We start from the raw sequence: 21,859 nt of genomic DNA, 5'->3' as shown, positions 1-21,859 counted from the left end.
TATTTGAAGAAATAATGGCTAAAAATTTCCAAATTAAAAAAAAATTAATCTACATATCCAAGAAATTCCATAATTTCTAATTAGATAAACTCAAGAAAATCCTCACTGAGATACCTCATAAACCACTATTCAAAGCCAAATAGTATGTTGAAAGCAATGAGAGAAAAATGAATCATTTATAAACAGTCCTCAATGAGATCAACAACTGATTTCTCACTATAAACTATGAGGCCAGAAGGCAGTAGACCAATATATTCAAAGGCTGAAAAAATATATATGTCAACCAATAATTCTATATTTACCAAAATAATCCCTCAAAAATGAAAGAGAAATCAAGATGTTTCTAGATAAATAAATAACTGTGTCATTAGTAGACTTCCCCTATAAGAAATCCTAAAAGGAGTCCTTCAGGCTGAAATGCAAATACACTAGTCAGTAACTTGAATCCACATGAAGACTTAGTGGACACCAATAAAAGTAACTTCATAGGTAAATATAGAAAACAAATTAATCTGTTTGCAATTCCTATTTTTTCCCACCTGATTTAAAAAACAACTGCATATATCATACAACTCAACATCAAAGAAATAAACAACCTGATTGAAAAGTGGGCAGAAGAACTGAATAGACTTTGTTGCAAGGAGGAAGTGCAGATGGCCAACAGGCACATGAAAGGGTGCTCAACATCACCGGTCATCACGGAAATGCAAATCAAAACCATAAGGAAATACCACCTCACACCTGTTAGGAGGACTGTTTTCAAAAAGATAAGAAATAACAACTGTTGGCGAGGACGTGGAGAAAAGGGAATTCTTATGCAGTGGAAATAAAATTTGGTGTAGCCACTAGGGAAAACAGTATAGTGGTTCTTAAAAAAAATTAAAAATAGAACTACCATCTGATCCAGCAATTCTACTTCTCAATATTTATCTAAAGAAAGCAAAAACACTAACTTGAAAGGATATCTGTACCCATGTTAACTGCAGCACTATTTATAGTAGTCAAGACATGGAAACAACCCAAGTGTCCTTCAATGGATAAATGGATAAAGAAAATGTGGTATATATTCAAGAGAATATTATTCAGGCATGAAAAAGAGAGAAAGCTTGCCGTTTCTGACAACATGAATAGACCTCGAGGGCATTATGCTAAGTGAAAAACTCAAAGACAAAAAAATGTGTGATCTCACTTAAACGTAGAATCTAAAAAACCCCCCAAACTCATAGATACAGACAGCAGACTGGTGGTTGTAAGAGTGGACGCTGGGGCTGGGTGAAGTGGGTTGAGATGGTCCAAAGTTACAAACTTCCAGTTATAAAATGAAATAAGTCCTGAAGAAAAATACAAAATAAAAAAACGAAAAGAACAGGCTTAAATGTTTTAATAGAGATCAAATTGCCATAACTTTATGTTGTATGTGTATAATGCTTTGCCATTAATGTTGTACGATGCGCTTAACTATTTACCATAGGGGGAAAAAGCATCAAATAATTAGTAGCATGATAGCATTCCAACAAAGCTGTTGAGAAAGTGTTAGATAGCTTTGAAGCTAGTAATTCATCTATATGTTAAACAAAACAAAAACAAATTTCTGTCTAAAGCAGTCAAGTTCACAGAAACAACACAGAATTGTGGTTTCCAGGGAGGAGGTATTGGGAAGTTGTTTAATACATACAGAATTTCAGTTTTGCAAGGTTAAAAAAAAACCTCTAGACAAAGAAAAAGAAAGAAAGATCTATGACATGACATGTGAGTTTTTAAAAAGAAAACCCCTTCACAGATGACTGTTAATACCAGATGTTGAAAACCACTGATTTAACGGGTAGGCAGAGGAGAAAAGGGGCTTCCCAATGGCTCAGTGGTAAAGAATCCATTTGCAATGCAGGAAACCTGGGTTAGATCTCTGGGTCAGGAAGATCCCCTGGAGAGGGAAATGGCAATCCATTCCAGTATTCTTGCTTGGAAAATTCCATGGACAGAGGAGCCTGGCAGGCTATAGTCCATAGAGTTGCAAAAAGTCAGACACGACTGCAACAACTTAGCATGTGTACACAAGGGGAAGAGAAAGAGGAGATAATTAACAGTCCAATAGTTTGAAGGGGAGGTAAGGACAAAAAAAAATAGTTTCCTTTTATAAAAAATGATGAGTGTGTTTGCTTGCTGAGCAGGAGCTAATGGAGACATTATTGAAGATACTGGAGTTGGGGGTAGGGATTGATGACTGATGGACCAGGATTTAGGAAGGTGCACAGTTAAACAGATTCTAGAATACACTGGAAATTTTAATTTTAAAAAGGAGAGGGTCTTCTTTTCTCTAAATAAAAGGAGGAGGGAAAGATGAGTGCAATTATGCATAAGTATAGAAATAAAAGTGTGTGAAGGAGTTTCTTTCTAATGACCTCTTAATCCCTTTGAAGTAGGAAATGAGGTTTCTTGTGGAGAGGGGTGTGGGAATGAGGAAGAGGAATCAAGAAGTGGCAAAACTTGAACACCTGCCATGGGAGACTTGAAAGGGAACTTACTGAGGTCAAGCAACAGGACTGGCAAGCAGCATGAAAGGCCAGTGAGGTGGGAAGCCCTGTACCTTTACTGTCCCTGGTTTGCATGTTTTTGCAATCCTCTCCAGCAATACTGGTCTCCCAGAAATAGGAATGGAAGCAGTGGATGGCTAGAGTGTCATATCTTCCTGGAGGTATGTCAGGAAATCAGAGCTTTTAAGAAATTGTATGTAAATGATTTGAGTAGCACTACAAGAGTATGACCCTGCATGAGGTTGAGTTTGTCTAGTCAAGGAAACTGACTCAGTGAAATGGACAGTCTAAAAGAATAAGTGTTAATCGCTTAGTTGAGTCTAACTCTTTGTGACCCCGTGGACTGTAGCCTGCCAGGCTCCTCTGTCCATGGAATTCTCCAGGCAAGAATACTGGAGTGGGTTGCCATTTCCTTCTCGAGGGGATCTTCCCGACCCAGGGATCAAACCCGAGTCTTCTGTGTCCACACTGGCAAGCAGATTCTTTACCACTGAGCACCTGGAAAGCCTCTTGCTGCTGCTGCTAAGTCACTTCCACTAAGTCGTGTCCAACTCTGTGCGACCCCATAGATGGCAGCCCAAGGCCCTGAAATCTTCTGTATCTGAGCCAGATACAGATACATCCTGTATTATATGCAGCTCTCAAGTCCTAGGTGAGATGGTGGGCTATGGAGGAAAAGGATTAAATATAGCACACAATCCTGGTGGCCCACTGAAGGCTGTCAGAGGCCCACTGGTGTCTGAACTTCAAGTCCCTAAAGTAGTATTTTTATGATTGGTATAGATAAATACTTCTAATATTGGCCACATTTTATCTACTGTGTTTGCACAAATATTACGGTCTATTCTATTTTATTAAGGAGGGTAAAGAGCTGCTCTTAAAATTAGTCATAGAAAAGAATTGTAATGATCAGAAAACTATCTAAAACAAGACTCTATCAATTGGCATTTGAACTTTAAAAACTTTTAAGTCTCACAATGAGAAATGACAAGCATAATGCCTCACGGAGTCAAGTAAAAATCCCGCAAAGGATCATTTTAAGTACGGGATCGCTGTCTCAACCGCCACTAGGGGTCAGCACTGGACTCTCAATGTGATTCTGTTACGAGAGAAAAGACTGATTCTCTCAAACAGATTATCACTAGCAGATAATCACAATGAGAAAATAGATCATCACAATGAGATAACCAGTCTTATCTCATGCAACTTGTCTTGAATCGTGAATGTGACTGTAGATCCCAGAAAACTGGAGAAAACATGAACCATTGCTGGGGTGAGCTGCTCAGATACTCCGTCTGTAAATGTGAGGAAATCGTAGCACTGTGTAATGTGGCCTTCAGAGGGCCCTGGGTGAAGCCTGCCTGGGTAGTCAAAGTACTTGAATCATACACTTGAATCATATGGCAGCCGGTGTTTCGGAAACAATTACACAGTAGGGGTGGTACTGGCATCATTCTTTGCTATTCTGTTCCTTGACTCTTGAGGCTCAGCTGGTAAACAATCCGTCTGCAATGCGGGAGACCTGGGTTCGATTCCTGGGCTGGGAAGATCCCCTGGAGAAGGGCAAGGCTACCCACTCCAGTATTCCGGCCTGGAGAATTCCATGGCCTGTATAGTCCATGGGATCGCAAAGAGTCAGACATGACTGAGCGGCTTTCACTTCATTTCACTTCCTTGACTCTACACACCAATCCTGGCCCAGTGGCTCCAGCTTCCTTGAGTCCCACTTACACTCTTGTTTCAGCTTTCTCTCAGCAGCTTATTATACTAAAGTGCCTTGTGAGGAGGAAAACTGGCGGTTTGAGAGACTCGGGGGCTGATCAAGGGGAAAAATACAATCATGAGAGCTAGTAACACAACAGGTTTCACTGGGTGGTGCCTGAGCAGGGCTGCACGAGAGGGGAAGTCTCTGACAGCATGAGACCATCCAGAGGTGTATGGCATGGAGGTTACCGCCGAAAGGCAGGAGGCCAAGGGAACACCCAGGCGAGAAGAAGGTTGGAAAGGGGGTTACGTATCTAAGTGATGTCACTCAGGACCAGAGTGGGGAGTTTCTGAGTCAGAGAGTTCCAAGGGCCACACCAGTTTGAAGTCTCACAACCACAAAACTCTCTTACCAATGACTGGCAGACGTGGGGTGAATCTTGCAGATATGTAAAGCATATAGGCTCTAAATGGCTAACAACCTACTTGTTGGGGTTATTTTAAAATTAACTGAGGGAATTCCTTGGCGGTACAGTGATTAGGACTCTGTGCTCTCACCACCGAAGCCCTGGCTTCAATCCCTGGTCAGGCAACTAAGATCCCACAAGTCTCGCAGTATGGCCAAAAAAGTTAATAAAAAAATAACTGATTGTGTAGAAATTTGAGTATGGCACTGACAGGCTTTTGAGCTAATGGGTGTCAGTCTACAGCAAAGAAATAAACAATAAATTATTACACAGAGACTCATTCATATAACAGTGGTCAAAAGCTCTTTGTGGAGCTAACATACAGTTGAAAGAAGGGAATACTGCTGACGACTAGGTCACAATATAGGAGAAGAGAAGCTGAGAGGCTGAGCGGGACTTAATCTTCAGAGAAGGGAGAACAAACCTGGACACTGGCCCTACATGAATGGAAATCCTGCAGTTCTATTTAGACGCCAAAGTGCTGCAGCCCAGGGGAAACGGCAAAATGGAAGGAAACCATCTGTGGTTGACAATTACTCTGGTAGTCCTCCGTAAACCATATCCCCTTGGCATTCTATCCTTGAGTAGTGTTCTTGAATTTGGGCTGGCTTTCTGACCTGATTTAACTAATAGAAAGTAATGGAAGTGAGGATTACCTAAATCACAACAAGGCCTAGCAACTTCTACTTTTGACAACATTTGAGAAGTATGACTACTACCATGACATTATCTTGCTGTGAGGCATCTTACCCAGCCATGTGGAGAAGCCACATGGAGGGGAGCAGAGTTCCCAGCCAACAGCCCTCACTGAGCTTCCACCACGGAAGCACCAACTTATCAGCAGGTCAGGGAAGCCATCCTGGAAGCAGATCCTTCAGTTCCAGTCAAAGCCAAAAAGAGCAAAGAAAAAACTGTTCTCACACAGTCCAACCCAATTGACAACATTATAGGCAGAAAAATAAAATACTGGTTTAAGCTACTAAATTTTACTGTAGCTTATTACACAGAAACAGACAATGGCAACACCACCCTTATATGGACTGTAACTGCACTTTGAGCCATTGGGGTGACTGAGAAAGCCTCAAGCCTAATGTTGGATCAAGATGATCCCAGTTTTGTAAGATCCTCCAGACATCTGAAAGTAGAACCTAAAAAACAACATTTTATTAGTATTCCAATTTGAAACCTGAAAATAAGAGAGAAGTATATTCCACGTATAAACATACCCAAAGAAAGCTGGTATAGCTTAATAATATCAAAGATAAAAAGTATTACTAGGGAGAAAAGATGTATATTTCATAATGATAAAAGTTCAGTTCACCAGGAATATATAACAGTTGTGAATCTGTATGCTTCTAAAGAACATGGCCTAGACTATATAAAGCAAAAAGTGAACTATAAGGAAAAATTTGCAAACCTACAGAAATAGTGGGAGATTTCACTATACCTTGCTTGTAGAATAAAATGGCAAAGAATACAGAAGATTAGAACAAAAAGAATTAGAAAGAAAATGTATTGTCTTTATATGAAAAAAGCACCGAACAAGTACAGAATACATATTCTTTAAAGTACACATGAAACACATAAAAATTGAACATGTAATGAGACATAAAGCAAATCTCAAATTTTGAAGGATTTAAATCATATAGAATATGTTCTCCCACTGCAGGGAAATCAAGTTGGAAAGCAAAAATAAAAAGATAGCTGGAAAATTCCCCTATGTTTGAAAATTTGGAGGCATAATTTAAAATAATTCATGGGTAAAATTATATGACAATTGAAAGTAGAAAAGATACAGAAGTTAATACTTCATATTAAAACTTGTGGAATGTAGTTAAAGCAGTAGAGGGAAAGTGACAGAATTAAATGCACATATTAGAAAACTGAGTTCAGCAATAAATAAAATAACACATGATTAAGTTTATCCCAGGAACATCAGTTTCATTTAACACTAAGAAATCAGTTATATTAATAGATTGAAAAAGAAAACACGTATCTTCTCAACAGATGCAGAAGAAAGATTTGATTAAAATTCAATATTCATTCATTCTTAGTGAATTAGTTAAAGAAGGAAAGAACCCCTGCTTTAGTCACTCTTACTTGATATTATACTGGAATTTATACTGAATTATACAGGAAATTATACAGGAAAATAAGATAAGGAAAAATGTAAATGATATAAGAATTGAAGTGAAAAAAAATCATTATTTTCTAATTATATGATTGTATATGTAGAAAATACAAAAACCCCTATTATTTCTTAAAATTAATAAATGAGCTTAAAAAGTTTGTAGGAAAAAATCAGTATATAAAAATCTTTTACATCTGTAATAAATTAAGAAAAATATTTTATTATCAAAACCATACAAGCGACTCAGCAACTTTCTCTCTGAGCCTGCCCATGTGCCTATTCACATGTACGTTACTCTTTTTCTCCTAACACTTTGCTTGTTTCACTACTTTCCCTTCTTTATGGAAATTCTTTTCTGCAAAGCCAAGAAGCCAGGGCCTTCTCACTGACCACTGGACTAGTAGTTAGGATTCGGTGCTCTCACCACCATGACCTGACCTCAATCTCTGGCCTGGACCAAAGCCCTGCTTCCAGCCACTACAAGTCAAGGCCACCAGAGATCACTTAGGACAAGGTAGTAATCAACCCCCAAACAGTCAACCCGAAAATCAAGGAATTTAAAATGGGTAAACAATAGGTAAGGTAAGGTAAGTCACTTCAGTCGTGTCCGACTCTGTGCGACCCCATAGACGGCAGCCCACCAAGCTCCCCTGTCCCTGGGATTCTCCAGGCAAGAACACTGGAGTAGTGCAGTGATAAAGAACCCACCTGCCAGTGCAGGAGAAACAAGAGAAACGGGTTTGATCTCTGGGTCAGGAAGATGCCCTAGAGAAGGAAATGGCAGCCCACTCCACTATACTTGCCTGGGAAATTCCAAGGACAGAGAAGCCTGGCAGGCTACAGTCCATGGGTTTGTAAAGAGTCTGACACAAGTGAATGACTGAGCAATACCCACACAAACAATAGATGTAAATAAAAAACTCAGGGCAATGGTAAATCTGAGGTAGCCAGTTGGCTTTTCTAGGCTCCCTGACAAACCTCATTTCTTATTTGAAGGAATAAAGCCTTCTCTGGCTGCAAGGTTAATGCCCTCACAAAAAAAACTTTTATGTGTTGATGAGTATTAAATTCTAGTTTTGTTAATTGAAATCCATATTGACCAAGACCCATTTCCCAGATAGTGATAGTTTCTTGCTATTATGTTTTATTGCTGAAAAGTTGAAGTGAATTATTCTAAAACTTATCTCAGTAATCTATTTTAGGATAGAGATTAAACACCCTATAAGCTACAAGTAGGAGAAACAAAATTACATATATATATCACTGAACTGTATGCTAATTGGAGCTTATGGTGAAAACTACAAAAAAGTGACCTTAGTTTCTGGAATAGGAAATTTCCAGAGGCAGAAAAGAATTATACCAAGAACAGTCAATTTGCATCATCAACTCAATGGACAGGAGTTTGAGCAAACTCCGGGAGATAGTGAAGGACAGGGAAGCCTGGCATGCTGCAGTCCCTGGGTCACAAAGAGTCAGAAAGGATTCAGCAACTGAACAAGTCAATTCGCTGATTTACACACAGTATATCAGGCTCTAAAATAAGAACATTTAACAGCATGCCATATTAATACAGATTCTTGGTTGGTAGCCAATGGATTGACCACTTGACTTCCCCTATGGGTAAAGAAAGTGAAAGTCACTCAGTCCTGTCCGATTCTTTGTGACCCTATGGACTATAGCCCTCCAGGCTCCTCTGTCCATGGAATTCTCCAGACAAGAACACTGGAGAGGACTGCCATTCCTTTCTCCAAGGGATCTTCCTGATCCAGGGACCGAACCCAGGTCTCCTGCATTGCAGGCAGATTCTTTACTGTCTGAGCCACCAGGGAAGCATAACTGACAAGTTCACGCCAAAGAACATTTCAGAAACTGTTCACACTACTGATGTTTCAGTCTTTCATGGAGATTCTCACAGTGTCCCAGATTCTATGAAACAATGCTGTAACTATTACAAATGAGTAAACGGAAATCCAAGCAGTGGACATTGATCCGAACTCAAGCAATTTACAGGGTTTGACTTTGTGGGCACACCAAAAATGTGGCCATTTGGGAGAAAAAGCAACATACAGACTCTTCTTGGAAGCCTGACTGTAGTGTGGATTGTCATTCAAGCCTCAACATTCAAGGATATGCTACAGTTAAAAGAGAAATATGAAGAAATCTACTGAAGAATCTTCAGCTGGAGAAACGTGACCAAACTCAGGATAATATCATCTGCCCAACAAACAAGTCCTGTCCTCTCTTAACTTTGACTTTTTATGGACAAAATTTATCTGTCTGCTAGATTACATAGCACTAGTAAAGATATAGTTCAAGCCTTGACCACTAATGCTAAGTGAATCCCTACAACATTAAAACTTTATGAACTTAGCTTAACACACAACAAGGACCTTTTACAGTTGTTTAGTTCAGTTCAGTCACTTAGTCATGTCCGACTCTTTGCAACCCCATGGACTGCAGCACGTCAGGCCTCCCTATCCATCACCAACTCCCAGAGTTCACTCAGACTCATGTCCATTGAGTTATCCAACCATCTCATCCTCTGTTATCCCCTTCTCCTGTCTTCAATCTTCCCATCTTTTCAAATAAGTCAGTTCTTCACATCAGGTGGCAAAAGTACTGGAGTTTCAGCTTCAACATCAGTCCTTCCAATGAATATTCAGGACTGATTTCCCTTAAAATGGACTGGTTGGATCTCCTTGCAGTCCAAGGGACTCTCAAGAGTCTTCTCCAACACCACAGTTCAAAAGCATCAATTCTTGGGCACTCAGCTTTCTTTATAGTCCAACTCTCACATCCATACATGACTACTGGAAAACCATAGCCTTGACTAGATGGACATTTGTTGGCAAAGTAATGTCTCTGCTTTTTAATATGCTGTCTAGGTTGGTCATAACTTCCCTTCCACGAAGTAAGCATCTTTTAATTTCATGGCTGCAGTCACCATCTGCAGTGATTTTGGAGCCCAAAATAATAAAGTCTGACACTGTTTCCACTGTTTGTCCATCTATTTGCTATGAAGTAATGGGACCAGATGCCATGATCTTTTTTTCTGAATGTTGAACTTTAAGCCAACTTTTTCACTCTCCTCTTTCACTTTCATCAAGAGGCTCTTTAGCTCTTCTTCACTTTCTGCCATCAGGGTGGTGTCATCTGCATATCTGAGGTTATTGATCTTTCTCCCAGCAATCTTGATTCCAGCTTGTGCTTCTTCCAGCCCAGCGTTTCTCATGATGTACTCTGCATATAAGTTAAATAAGCAGGGTGACAATATACACCCTTGATGTACTCCTTTTCCTATTTGGAACCAGTTTGTTGTTCCATGTCCATTTCTAACTGTTGCTTCCTCACCTGTATACAGGTTTCTCAAGAGGCAGGTCAGGTGGTCTGGTACTCCCATCTCTTTCAGAATTTTCCACAGTTTATCGTGACCCACACAGTCAAAGGCTTTGGCATAGTCAATAAAGCAGAAATAGATGTTTTTCTGGAACTCTCTTGCTTTTTCAATGATCCAGTGGATGCTGGCAATTTGACCTCTGGTTCCTCTGCCTTTTCTAAATCCAGCTGCAACATCTGGAAGTTCACGGTTCACATATTATTGAAGCCTGGCTTGGAGAATTTTGAGCATTACTTTGGTAGTATGTGAGATGAGTGCAATTGTGCAGTAGTTTGAACATTCTTTGGCGTTGTCTTTCTTAGGGATTGGAATGAAAACTGACCTTTTCCAGTCCTGTGTCCACTGATGAATTTTCCAAATTTGCTGGCATATTGAGTGCAGCACTTTCACAGCATCATCTTTTAGGATTTGAAATAGCTCAACTGGAATTCCATCACCTCCACTAGCTTTGTTCGTAGTGATGCTTCCTAAGGCCCACTTGACTTTGCATTCCAGGATGTCTGGCTCTAGGTGAGTGATCACACCATCATGATTATCTGGGTCATGAAGATCTTTTCTGTACAGTTCTTCTGTGTATTCTTGCCACCTCTTCTTAATATCTTCTGCTTCTGTTAGGTCCATACCATTTCTGTCCTTTATTGAGCCCATCTTTGCTTGAAATGTTCTTTTGGTATCTCTAATTTTCTTGAAGAGATCTCTAGTCTTTCCCATTCTATTGTTTTCCTCTATTTCTTTGCACTGATCACTGAGGAAAGCTTTCTTATCTCTCCTTGCTATTCTTTGGAACTCTGCATTCAGATGGGTATATCTTTCGTTTTCTCCTTTGCTTTTGGCTTCTCTTCTTTTCACAGCTGTTTGTAAGCCCTCCTCAGACAGCCATTTTGCTTTTTTTGCTGTTGTTTAAAGGCTTGGCAGTATTTCAGTGGCTCAGATGGTAAAGAATGGGGGAGACCTGGATTTGATCCCTGGGTCAGGAAGATCCCCTGGAGAAGGGAATGGCAACCCACTCCAGTATTCTTGCCTGGAGAATTCCATGGACAGGGGAGCCTGGCAGGCTACAGTCCATGGGGTTGCAAAGAGTCAGACATGACTGAGTGACTTTCACAGGACAGGAACTTAGCTTAATACATGACAGACATTTTACAGTTGTTTAAAGGCTCAGTGATATTTCAACTACACCGAACTTAATCCTTAACTGACATATTTGATTAGACAGTTTGTTCTATCCAGTTATTATAGTACCTGGCTCAAAAGGATAAGGCCCAAGGAATTTTAATGTCTATTAATGCATAATGGAAAACATTATTTACAGCATGGATTCTTAACAACCACTGGGCTCTTATCCCCAATGGCATTACAAAGTGCAGTGACACCGGGCACCAAGGAAAGCTCACCTTATAGTGTAGTGAACACAAGTATCAAGGGCTGGTTTCATGCGTTACCTATTGTATTTGGAGAAGAATATTGGTTGCCTCGTCTCACTGGGAAATATTTGGACTTTGATAACCATACCCAGTGACTGACGGATTGTGATGAGGCTACTGAGGTCCTGCTCTGTGGACCAACTTCTCATTTGGGAATCCTGCTTATTGGGGACCTCCATTAACTATTTTGAAAGGACTGTCTTCCCTAAATCCTATGTTTTTTTTTTTTTTTTTAATGGATGCTCAATTTTCTGTATTGTAACCAATGGTGTAGAAACTGTTTCTACATATCAATTAGGAACCCCTTTTTTCTGGATGCCTGGTACATGTTGATCATTTATATTGGACGGGGACCACCTATTACTATCCCCTCATGAGAACTCAGGTATTATGGACCCAAATGTTATTTCCTACTTTGTCTGTTCCTAATATTAGCTTCCCCTGAAAACCTTTATGTAAGATTTTGCAAGGAACCAAAGTGCTACAAAATTTCATAGATAAATGTAATCATACCTTGATAGAACATTCTGCTGTTATTACTATTGCTGCCAAAAAGTTAATAGATATAGGAATTGATGTACAAAAACATACTAATCATTCATGGTGGGACTTTTTCTTTACTAAATCCCCTATGCTCAAAAAATTATTGCCTACTTGTTTAATCCCTTGTTTCTTTGATTATTTTTGTTTGACTATTTGGATTTGTGGTCTGACTTGTAGGGTTAAGAAAACCACTCGTGTGATTTTGCCTTATTCCTATGCTGTTCAAACTAAACAATCCTGAGGCCCACTGTTAGGGAAATTAAAATGGAGGAAGTCTTGTTAGGGCTTCAGAAGCAGAAGAGGGTTTTGACCTGCTTCTGACCTGCCTGGACACAGCTCAGATTCCTTGTCTGCAAGCACAGCAAGTCTGGTGGCACTTTAGATAAGAAAGGAATTCTTGGAATTCCTGAGCTCCTGAGGGTCTGGTCACCCCTCCACACCACCCCCTACCCTCCCTCAGGGTCTAACGAAATCCTGTGACTCACAGTGTGAAACAAACAGCATTGTAAAAGTCATAAAAACCAGAGCTGCATTTTTGTATGCAAACTGACAATGATATCAGTTTGTGGCCTGGGATTATAAGCAGGACCCCACAAAACTGCAATTTGAATCTTACCTGTGGGGATGTACTGCCCAGGACCACTTCCCAGGTGGGATTCCAGATTGCTGTCAATGATGGAAGTCTGGGTGGAGGTCAGTCTAATTTGGTAAAGTATACTCTGTTGTTGTTGAGTTGCTAAGTTGTGTCCTACTCTTTCATGACCTCATGGAGTATGGCCCACCAGGCCCCTCTGTTCAAGGAATTTCCCAAGCAAGAATACTGGAGTGGGTTGCTATTTCTTCCTCCAGGGGATCTTCTCAACCTAGGGACTGAAGCCACATCTCATGATTGGCAGGCAGATTTTTTGCTACTAAGCCACCAGGGAAGACCATAAACACTGCTACTTTTTTTTTTTCTATTTCTTTTAATAGAATAGACTGTGTATTGAAATTGTCAACTAATCTTCTATAAAAAATTGAAATTGTTTATGTGTGTGTAAAGAGTGGTTTCTTTTGTTAACAAACTCTTCAAACCAAAAATGAAAGTAAAACTTCCAACAAAAAAACAACCAAAAAAAAAAAATACACAAAAAATTAAGTTCCTAGAAATAAAGCTAATAAAATATATGCAGAGCTTAAATGGTAAAATGATAAAGTTTAAGTTCCAAATAAGTAGACATACCATATAAATATCAACTCCTAAATTACTCTGCAGAGTCAAACGTAATTGTAATAAAAATCCCAACAGAGTAAGTGTGTGTGTGTGTGTGTGTGTGTGTGTAAACTGACAAGCCAATTCTAAAATTTTTGTGGAAATATAGAAGGACCAGCATAGCCACAGAACTCCTGAAAAACAGCAATATGGAAGAATTTGTTCTTAAATATATCAAGACATATTTTAAAAACACCATACCTAAGACTGTTGTTAGCTCAGAAATAGCCAAATATACTAATGTAGCAGAATAGAGATCCTAAAATATAGGAAAAGGAATTTATATTTTTTAATAAATGATGCTAGGGCAATTGCATATCTAGATTTTTAAAATGAAATTGTATGCTTCCTTTCTACTATTTGAAAATCAACTATAAATGCATCAATGAATTCTATGTGGAAGTCCAATCTATAAAAAGTTTAGAGTTGAAGAGTTTATAGGACAATATATTCCCTAATTCAGGAAAAGACTGATTAATTCAACTAATTAAAGTTAAGAATTTCTGGACATACAGGTGGCCAAAACGCACATGAAAAGATGCTGAACATTACTAATTATCAGAAAAATGTAAATCAAAACTACAATCAGGTATCCCCTCACATAGGTCAGAAAGGCCATCATCAAAAAGTCTACAGATAATAAATGCTTTAGAGGCTGTGGAGAAAAGGGAAGCCTTCTACTCTGTTGGTGGGAAGGTAAATTGGTTCAGCCACTACAGAGAACAGTATGAAGGTTCATTAAAAAACTAAAACTAGTCACCATATGATCCTGCAATCCCACTCCTGGGCATATATCCAGAGAAAATGGTCATTTGAGAAGATACATGCACTCCAACGCTCACCACAGCACTATTTACAATAACCAAGGCATGGAAGCAACCTCAGTGTCCAACAACAGACAAGTGGGTAATGAAGATGTGGTGCATATATAAAATGAAATACTATTCAGCCATAAAAAATGAAATGATGTCATTTGTAGCTGGTGCTACATCATCTTCAGTTGAAACCATACTAAGTGAAGTCAGACAGACAAATATTTGATATCACTTATATGTGGGCTCCAAAATCACTGCAGATGGTGACTGCAGCCATGAAATTAAAAGACGCTTACTCCTTGGAAGGAAAGTTATGACCAACCTAGATAGCATATTCAAAAGCAGAGACATTACTTTGCCAACAAAGGTTCATCTAGTCAAGGCTATGGTTTTTCCTGTGGTCATGTATGGATGTGAGAGTTGGACTGTGAAGAAGGCTGAGCGCCGAAGAATTGACGCTTTTGAACTGTGGTGTTGGAGAAGACTCTTGAGAGTCCCTTGGACTGCAAGGAGATCCAACCAGTCCATTCTGAAGGAGATCAGCCCTGGGATTTCTTTGGAAGGAATGATGCTAAAGCTGAAACTCCAGTTCTTTGGCCACCTCATGCGAAGAGTTGACTCACTGGAAAAGACTCTGATGCTGGGAGGGATTGGGGGCAGGAGGAGAAGGGGACGACAGAGGATGAGATGGCTGGATGGCATCACTGACTCGATGGACATGAGTCTGAGTGAACTCCGGGAGTTGGTGATGGACAGGGAGGCCTGGCGTGCTGCGATTCATGGGGTCGTAAAGAGTCAGACATGACTGAGCAACTGATGTGATCTGATCTGATATGTGGAATCTAATTTTAAAATGATACAAATGAACTTATTTACAAAATAGAAACAGATTTACTGACTGACTGACTTTGTTTGAAAACAAACTTATGGTTACCAAAGGGGAAACAGAGTGGAGAAGCATAAGTCAGGAGTTTGGTATTAACATATACATATTCCTATAGATAGTACTGACTTCCCTGGTGGCTCAGATGGTAAAGCATCTGCCTACAATGTGGGAGACCTGGGTTCGATCCCTGGGTCGGGAAGATCCCCTGGGGAAGGAAATGGCAACCCATTCCAGTACTCTTGCCTGGAAAATCCCATGGACGGAGGAGCGTGGTAGGCTACAGTCCATGGGGTCACAAAGAGTTGGACATGACTGAGCGACTTCACTTCACTTCACTACTATGTATAAGACAGATAACCAGGAAGGACCTACTTTATAGTACAGAGAACTCTACTCAGTATTCTGTGATAACCTATATGAGAAAAGAATCTAAAAAATAATGAATATATGTTTAGATATAACTGAATCACTTTGCTGTACATCTGAAACTAATACAACTTTATAAATCACCTACATGCCAATAAATTAAAAAAAACCAGACTGGTAGAGAGTAGTAAGTAGATCTCACCAGAGTAGTATATGGTATAAGGGAGAGAATTGGGCACTACAATTCTTGGAATTATTCCACTGCCTCAAAATAGGTAGATTTTAGGAGCCTTTGGTAAGTAAAACTATAAATCCATATTGATCTTATCTGCCACTCACTGAATTCATTATGCTTTTCAGTTGAAAGCTGTTATTGGATTTTGAAGTGGAAAGTACAGGTATTGATGCTATTTCTAATATTAGTTATTACTCAGTCGCTAAGTCATGTCCAGTTCTTTGTGACCACATGGACTGCAGCACACCAGGCTTCCCTGTCCTTTACCTCCCAGAGTTTGCTCAAACTCATGTCCATTGAGTCTGTGATGTCATCCAACCATCTCATCCTCTGTTGTCCCTTCTCCTCCTGCCCTTCAATCTTTCCCAGCATCACGGTCTTTTCCAGTGAGTCAGCTCTTCACATCAGGTGGCCAAAGTATTGGAGTGTCAGCTTCAGCATCAGTCCTTCCAATGAATATTCAGGGTTGATTTCCTTTAGGATTGACTGGTTTGATACCCTTGCAGTTCAAGGGTGTCTCATCAGTTTTCTCCAACACCACAGTTATATATGTATGTGTATATATACACACACACACATATATATATCAGTATTAGTTATATATATATATCAGTAATCAGTAATATTAGTTATAGCCATCTCAGATTAACAGTGATAAGAGTATAGAAAGATTTGGAATTAAAGGTACACATTCTGATTGAACATTATTATCAGCTTTAAGTATAAAATGAGAAATTACAAGAAAGATCTTTAAGATGAATAGGCAATGTTGGCTTCCCTGGTGACTCAACTGGTAAAGAATCTGCCTAAAATGCGGAAGACCTGGGTTTGATATCTGGGTTGGGAAGATCCCCTGGAGAAGGGAATGCCTACCCACTCCAGTATTCTGGCCTGGAGAATTCCGTGGACTGTATAGTTCATGGGGTAGCAAAGAGTCCACACGACTGAGTGACTTTTACATCACTTCACTTCATATTTAAATGTACTTCAAGCATCCCTCTTTTTACCCTAAATTCCATATGTGTTTTCCTGATGTATGGACAAGGAGGTGAGTCATTGATCGATTAACTTGACTGTGTGACTTTGGCAATTGTGTGAGCAGTTGTGTGACTTTGGTAGCTGCCTCTGTTAGCCATGCTTTCTGAGGATTCCTCGGAGCCAAGAGCATCTGCCAAGAGGAGTCAAAATGCTGCTGATGACAAGGAACTGGATTTGTTACAGATGGAAGTGCTCCAGCCTCTGAATTTGCCAACTTCATTGTTAGAAGAATGTGATAAATGGTTGTGTGCTTCTGCCCTTGTAAGCTGACAAAGATCCAAGCAGCTTAAAATGATAGGCTCCACTGGCTAAGTCTTGGGCAGTGGGCCATCCATCTACAACTGAACCCTAGAAATAAGAAGTGTATATAAAGAGACATTTTCCAGGTTTTTTTCTTTTTTCTTTTAGCCCTTTGCATTTGGTTGTCCTGAACATGATCTCTGGAACTGGTAGGGGGAAATGCTGCAATTGTGTTCCAGGGCACGGAGTGAGAATTCCAGGAATACTGAGCCATTAAAATGAATGTGCTTCAAGAATCCACTTGAGGCTTTTTGATAATGATTGTTGTATTATTGAAGTTTGAGGACTTCTTTCTTCCTTCCTCCTGTTCTAATTTGGCAGTGGGTCATTTAATTAAGAGAGCAAACTCTAAACTCTTAACTATTAAAAGAGCATAAAATTTTTTAGCTGGAGCTTAAAAATGCTTAGGGAAAGAAACTACATGAGTAGTATGTATAATTTTTTAATAACAAAAAAATTACCTATAATCCCAGTTAAGTGTGGTTATAACCTTCCATTATTCTCTTTACTTATTTTTCTGCTATATTTTCCCTATAAAAGGCATATTTACAACAGTCTGTGTGCATATGCACATATGTGCATGTGTACATGTATAATGTGTATATGTGTGTGCACATGTCAAGATCACCAAAGATCTCTATATCACTAAATCCAGCAATCACAGTCGTCATTGCACATGACCTGTCAATGGTACTTGACACAAGTGAGCACTCTCTTCCTTGAAATACTTTGTTCCCTTGGATCCCAAGATCCCATATTCTCCAAATTTTCCCTTCTGTATCATTGGTCTTTCTTTCCTCTTCTCTTTTGTGTTTCTTCCTTCCCAAAACTCAGTCCTTGGACTTATCTTGGATCCAACTCTCTTGGGAATCTTTTCCAGTTTCATGGCTCTAAATACCATCTACTTGCTGAGAACTCCCAAATGTACATCCCCCAGAGTAATTCTCATTTGAACTTCAGGCTCATATATCTCTACTCCATTACACTTGGAAGTCTAACAGGCATCTCAAAGGTGTTCAAATAGAACTCTAAATCCTAGCAAACCATTTCCTACTACTGAAAAAAAAATCTCTTGCCAACTTTTTAAATAGTAACTCCAAACTGCCAGTTACCTGAGCTGAAACTTCGATGCTATCCTTGATTGTTCTTTTCTTTCACATCCCACACCCAATCCATCAGCTAGCCCCCAAGGGGTATCCAGGGTCTGACCACTTCTGACTAATCCACTACCAGACTGGTCCAAACCACCATGAACTTCCCCTGAAAGAGTCTCCTGCTTTTGCACTTGTCCTCTCCAAGACTTGAGTGGTTCTTCTAAACTTAAATTCGGATCATAACCACTTTTCTTCTCAAAACACTCTGGGGCTTCCCATATCACCCAGACCAAATGCCAAAGTCCTTGCAATGTCTTATTAACATTTTCTGTGTCTTACTTTTTCAATTTAAGAATATGTGGGAGGCAGCACAGTGCTCGGGGTTAGACTGCCTGTGTTCAAAGCCTGGCTCTAATTATTAGCTGTATGATGCTGGGCTTCCCTGGTGGCTCAGGAGTAAAGAACCTGCCTGCAATGCAGGAGCTGCAGGTTCAATCCCTGGGTCAGGAAGATCGCCTGCTGAAGGAAATGGCAACCTACTCCAGTGTTCTTGCCTGAGAAGTCCCGTGCACAGCTCAAGAGGATGCAAAATAGTTGGACAGGACTTAGGGACTAAACAACAAAAACATGATGTTGGGCAAGTTACTTAGCCTCTCACCTCAGTGGCTAAATTTCCTCACTATAAAATGGGATTACTATAATTGGTGGTGGTGAAGATTAATGAATTAATATTTATAACATGCTTACAATAATGCTGGCATGTAGCAAACATTATACATTTTTTTAAATGACAAAATTGGCATTTTTGTGCTATTAGCAGAAGATTTTATCATAAATTCTGCACATAAAAAAATGTCTCCAGTAAGCATTTACAGATACCCCAAACATCTCTCAAAAAATAAGGATGAAATGTGTTTGGTTAAACAAATTTAAAATGAACTATAGGGTCACAAAGAGTCAAACATGACTGAAGTGACTTAGCACGAATGCACACATCATTGTTTTATTCTTCTTGTTTATTCTGAGTTCAGAGTTAGAATTTATTATACACCATGATTTATGTTTTTAAACATTTTGGTGCTTTTTAAGCATCCTGATGCTAAATTGCTTATTCATTCACCTACTTCCTAACCAGCAATGCTTTAATTCCTAAAATAGGTGGTTTTTTTTTTTTTAGTTTATTGTATAGATTGGTTTCTAAGATACACTTTATTTTTTTTTTTTTTTTTGCTCTACTTATGCCTTTTATTAATGCATTGAAGTGAAACAATTCAATCTACACTGATAAAATAAACAAAAGCTTAAAGTGCATTCCTACATATACCTATTAAATATTATGGGTACAATAGGCAGAGTAAGTCACATGGAATTTCCATAGAGAGTCATACAATTAATTGATTTTGTAGAGGAAAAAACACTACAGACTCAATATTGAACAAGGTTTTATCAATTTAAATCTGTCTGTGGAGGGAGGGGGGAAAGAGTCCCTAGCCAGAGCCTGATCATCATAGCTCAGTTCTTACATCCATTTTACACTTTTAATACTTCATTATAACTGAAGAATAAAGAATACTCACAAACCACCCCCCTCTGCACAACACACACACACAGCAACACAACATATATTCATACCCTTCTGGAACTGCCTTGTGATCCACAGAGGAGAGAAGGCCTTGGACTCACAAGAAAACGTCTACAGATTATTTCAAGTGGGAAGACCTCTTTGAAAAGAGGTCAAATACACATTTGAATACAAGGTAAGTCACAGTGTTTGCCCATAAAAACAAAAGGGAGTTAGGATTTGTGAAAAAATTGTGAATAGGTCATGAAATTTATTCAAGGGTGTATAAATGAGAGATCTTTTTTTAAAAAAACTTTTTATTTTGTATTGAGGTATATATAGCCGATTAACAATGCTGTGGATAGTTTCAGGCGAACAGTGAAGGGAATCAGCCCTTCATGTATCCATCCTCCCCCAAACTCCCCTCCTGTGGAGCCTGCCACATGACATTGAGCAGAGTAAGATCTCTTTTTTGACAGCTGAGTTTAACTTTTAGAATATGTGGTGTGACGTTTTGTTAATTCTGGAAAAGTCTTGCGGTTCTAAACGAAATTGTGGTGTAAAGGGGTCCTATTGCTGGAACTCTTAAAGGCCTCTGCACATTGAGGTGGACTACACGTGAGCTTCTGGGCAAAAATAAACGTCACATATTTACCAACAGCAAAATCTCTCCGACTCAACAACTGTGCAGCTATAGAGAATTCCTTTGAGGATGTGAGGGGGAAAACAGTACTATTGAGCCTATACGTTAGAAACACGAGTTGACAACAAAACGTTGCTTAAATCAATATTATTGTGAAATTTATCATGTCGTATTTACATGTGTAAAAGATGGACAAATGAATAATGCCTTTCTAGACCGTCATTGTAATTCCTGTTGAATAACACTTTTCCTCACTTCTTTTTAATTTTAAAAGAAACCTTGCTTAGTTAAATCAATATTATTGTGAAACTTATCATGTCGGGTATTTACATATATAAAAGATGAACAATGAATAATGCCCTTCTAGAATGTCATTGTAATTCCTGTTGAATAACACTTTTCCTCACTTCTTTTTAATTTTAAAAGAAAATTGGCCTTAAAACACCATCCAGACAAGAATCCAGATGATCCAGGGGCTGCTGAAAAGTTTAAGGAAATCAACAACGCCCACACAATTCTTACTGACATGTCAAAAAGAAACATTTATGACAAATACGGATCACTGGGACTCTATGTGGCCGAGCAATTTGGAGATGAAAACGTTAATACCTACTTCATGCTGTCAAGCTGGTGGGCAAAGGTGAATCGGATTTTTTGTTTCCCTTGAAAAAAATTTCCTGAAAGGTCATGATATTATTCACTCTGACTCCATCTTAAAGAAAGCCTAACCTTCAGGTCAGTTCAGTTCAGTTCAGTTCATTCGCTCAGTCGCGTCCGACTCTTTGTGACCCCATGAATCGCAGCACACCAGGCCTCCCTGTCCATCACCAACTCCTATTACTAAACTCTTATTAATAAAAGAGCTATCACTTGGACTGAAAGCTGTTATGATATTTAAGGATCATTTTTGCTTTAGCTTACCAAATGATTATAAAATACAGCATGACTTAAAATACTTCTAGACATTAATTATGTTTGAATTTGAAGCTTCAGGTTAATTCTGACTGCCCTCCCTACTCCCATAATGACTAATTAAGAACTGACTCATTGCTGAAAACCAAAAATAATTAATTAGTGTGACAACTGTTTAAAAATTATTATGGGACAAATTTAGCTATGTACTTTCCTATCTATAGCACAGGCTACATCAGTGAACACAATGCTAGGGAGAATGCATGGAAATTATGTCATAGGTTCATGTGAAGCCTGATGTGAGGTACCGGAGAAGGAAATGAAGGGGAAAGGTGAGAATTAAGTGGTGGAGGACACTGAGTTAGAGAGACAGAGAGGGAGAGAGAGGGAGAAAAAGGATAGCTAGTCAAGAGAAAGGCAGCATTGCTAGGACTTAGTGCAATCAGAATTGACTTTTGACAGTAGTGTGATTTCCTAGGAATTCCTCATATAGGCATGTTTGATGATAATTTCGTATTTGTTTACTAGTATTCAGGCTTCCCAAGTGGCGCTAGTGGTAA

General features: G+C 39.2%; 1 protein-coding gene across 1 annotated transcript in view; it reads left to right on the top strand.

Moving 5' to 3' along the window:
• The window catches only part of DNAJC5B (DnaJ heat shock protein family (Hsp40) member C5 beta), a 54,655-nt gene that overhangs the window by 15,482 nt on the left and 17,314 nt on the right, over nucleotides 1-21,859 (top strand). The window contains exon 2 of the mRNA XM_005892948.2: nucleotides 20,814-21,027. Coding sequence (XP_005893010.1) covers nucleotides 20,814-21,027 — 214 coding nt within the window. The remainder of the gene's footprint in view (nucleotides 1-20,813; nucleotides 21,028-21,859) is intronic.

This window comes from Bos mutus, chromosome 14, assembly GCF_027580195.1.
Source record: "Bos mutus isolate GX-2022 chromosome 14, NWIPB_WYAK_1.1, whole genome shotgun sequence".
In the NCBI taxonomy this organism is placed as follows: Eukaryota; Metazoa; Chordata; class Mammalia; order Artiodactyla; family Bovidae; genus Bos; species Bos mutus.
Note: the sequence above shows the minus strand (reverse complement) of the source record. Positions and strands in the feature narration are given on the sequence as shown.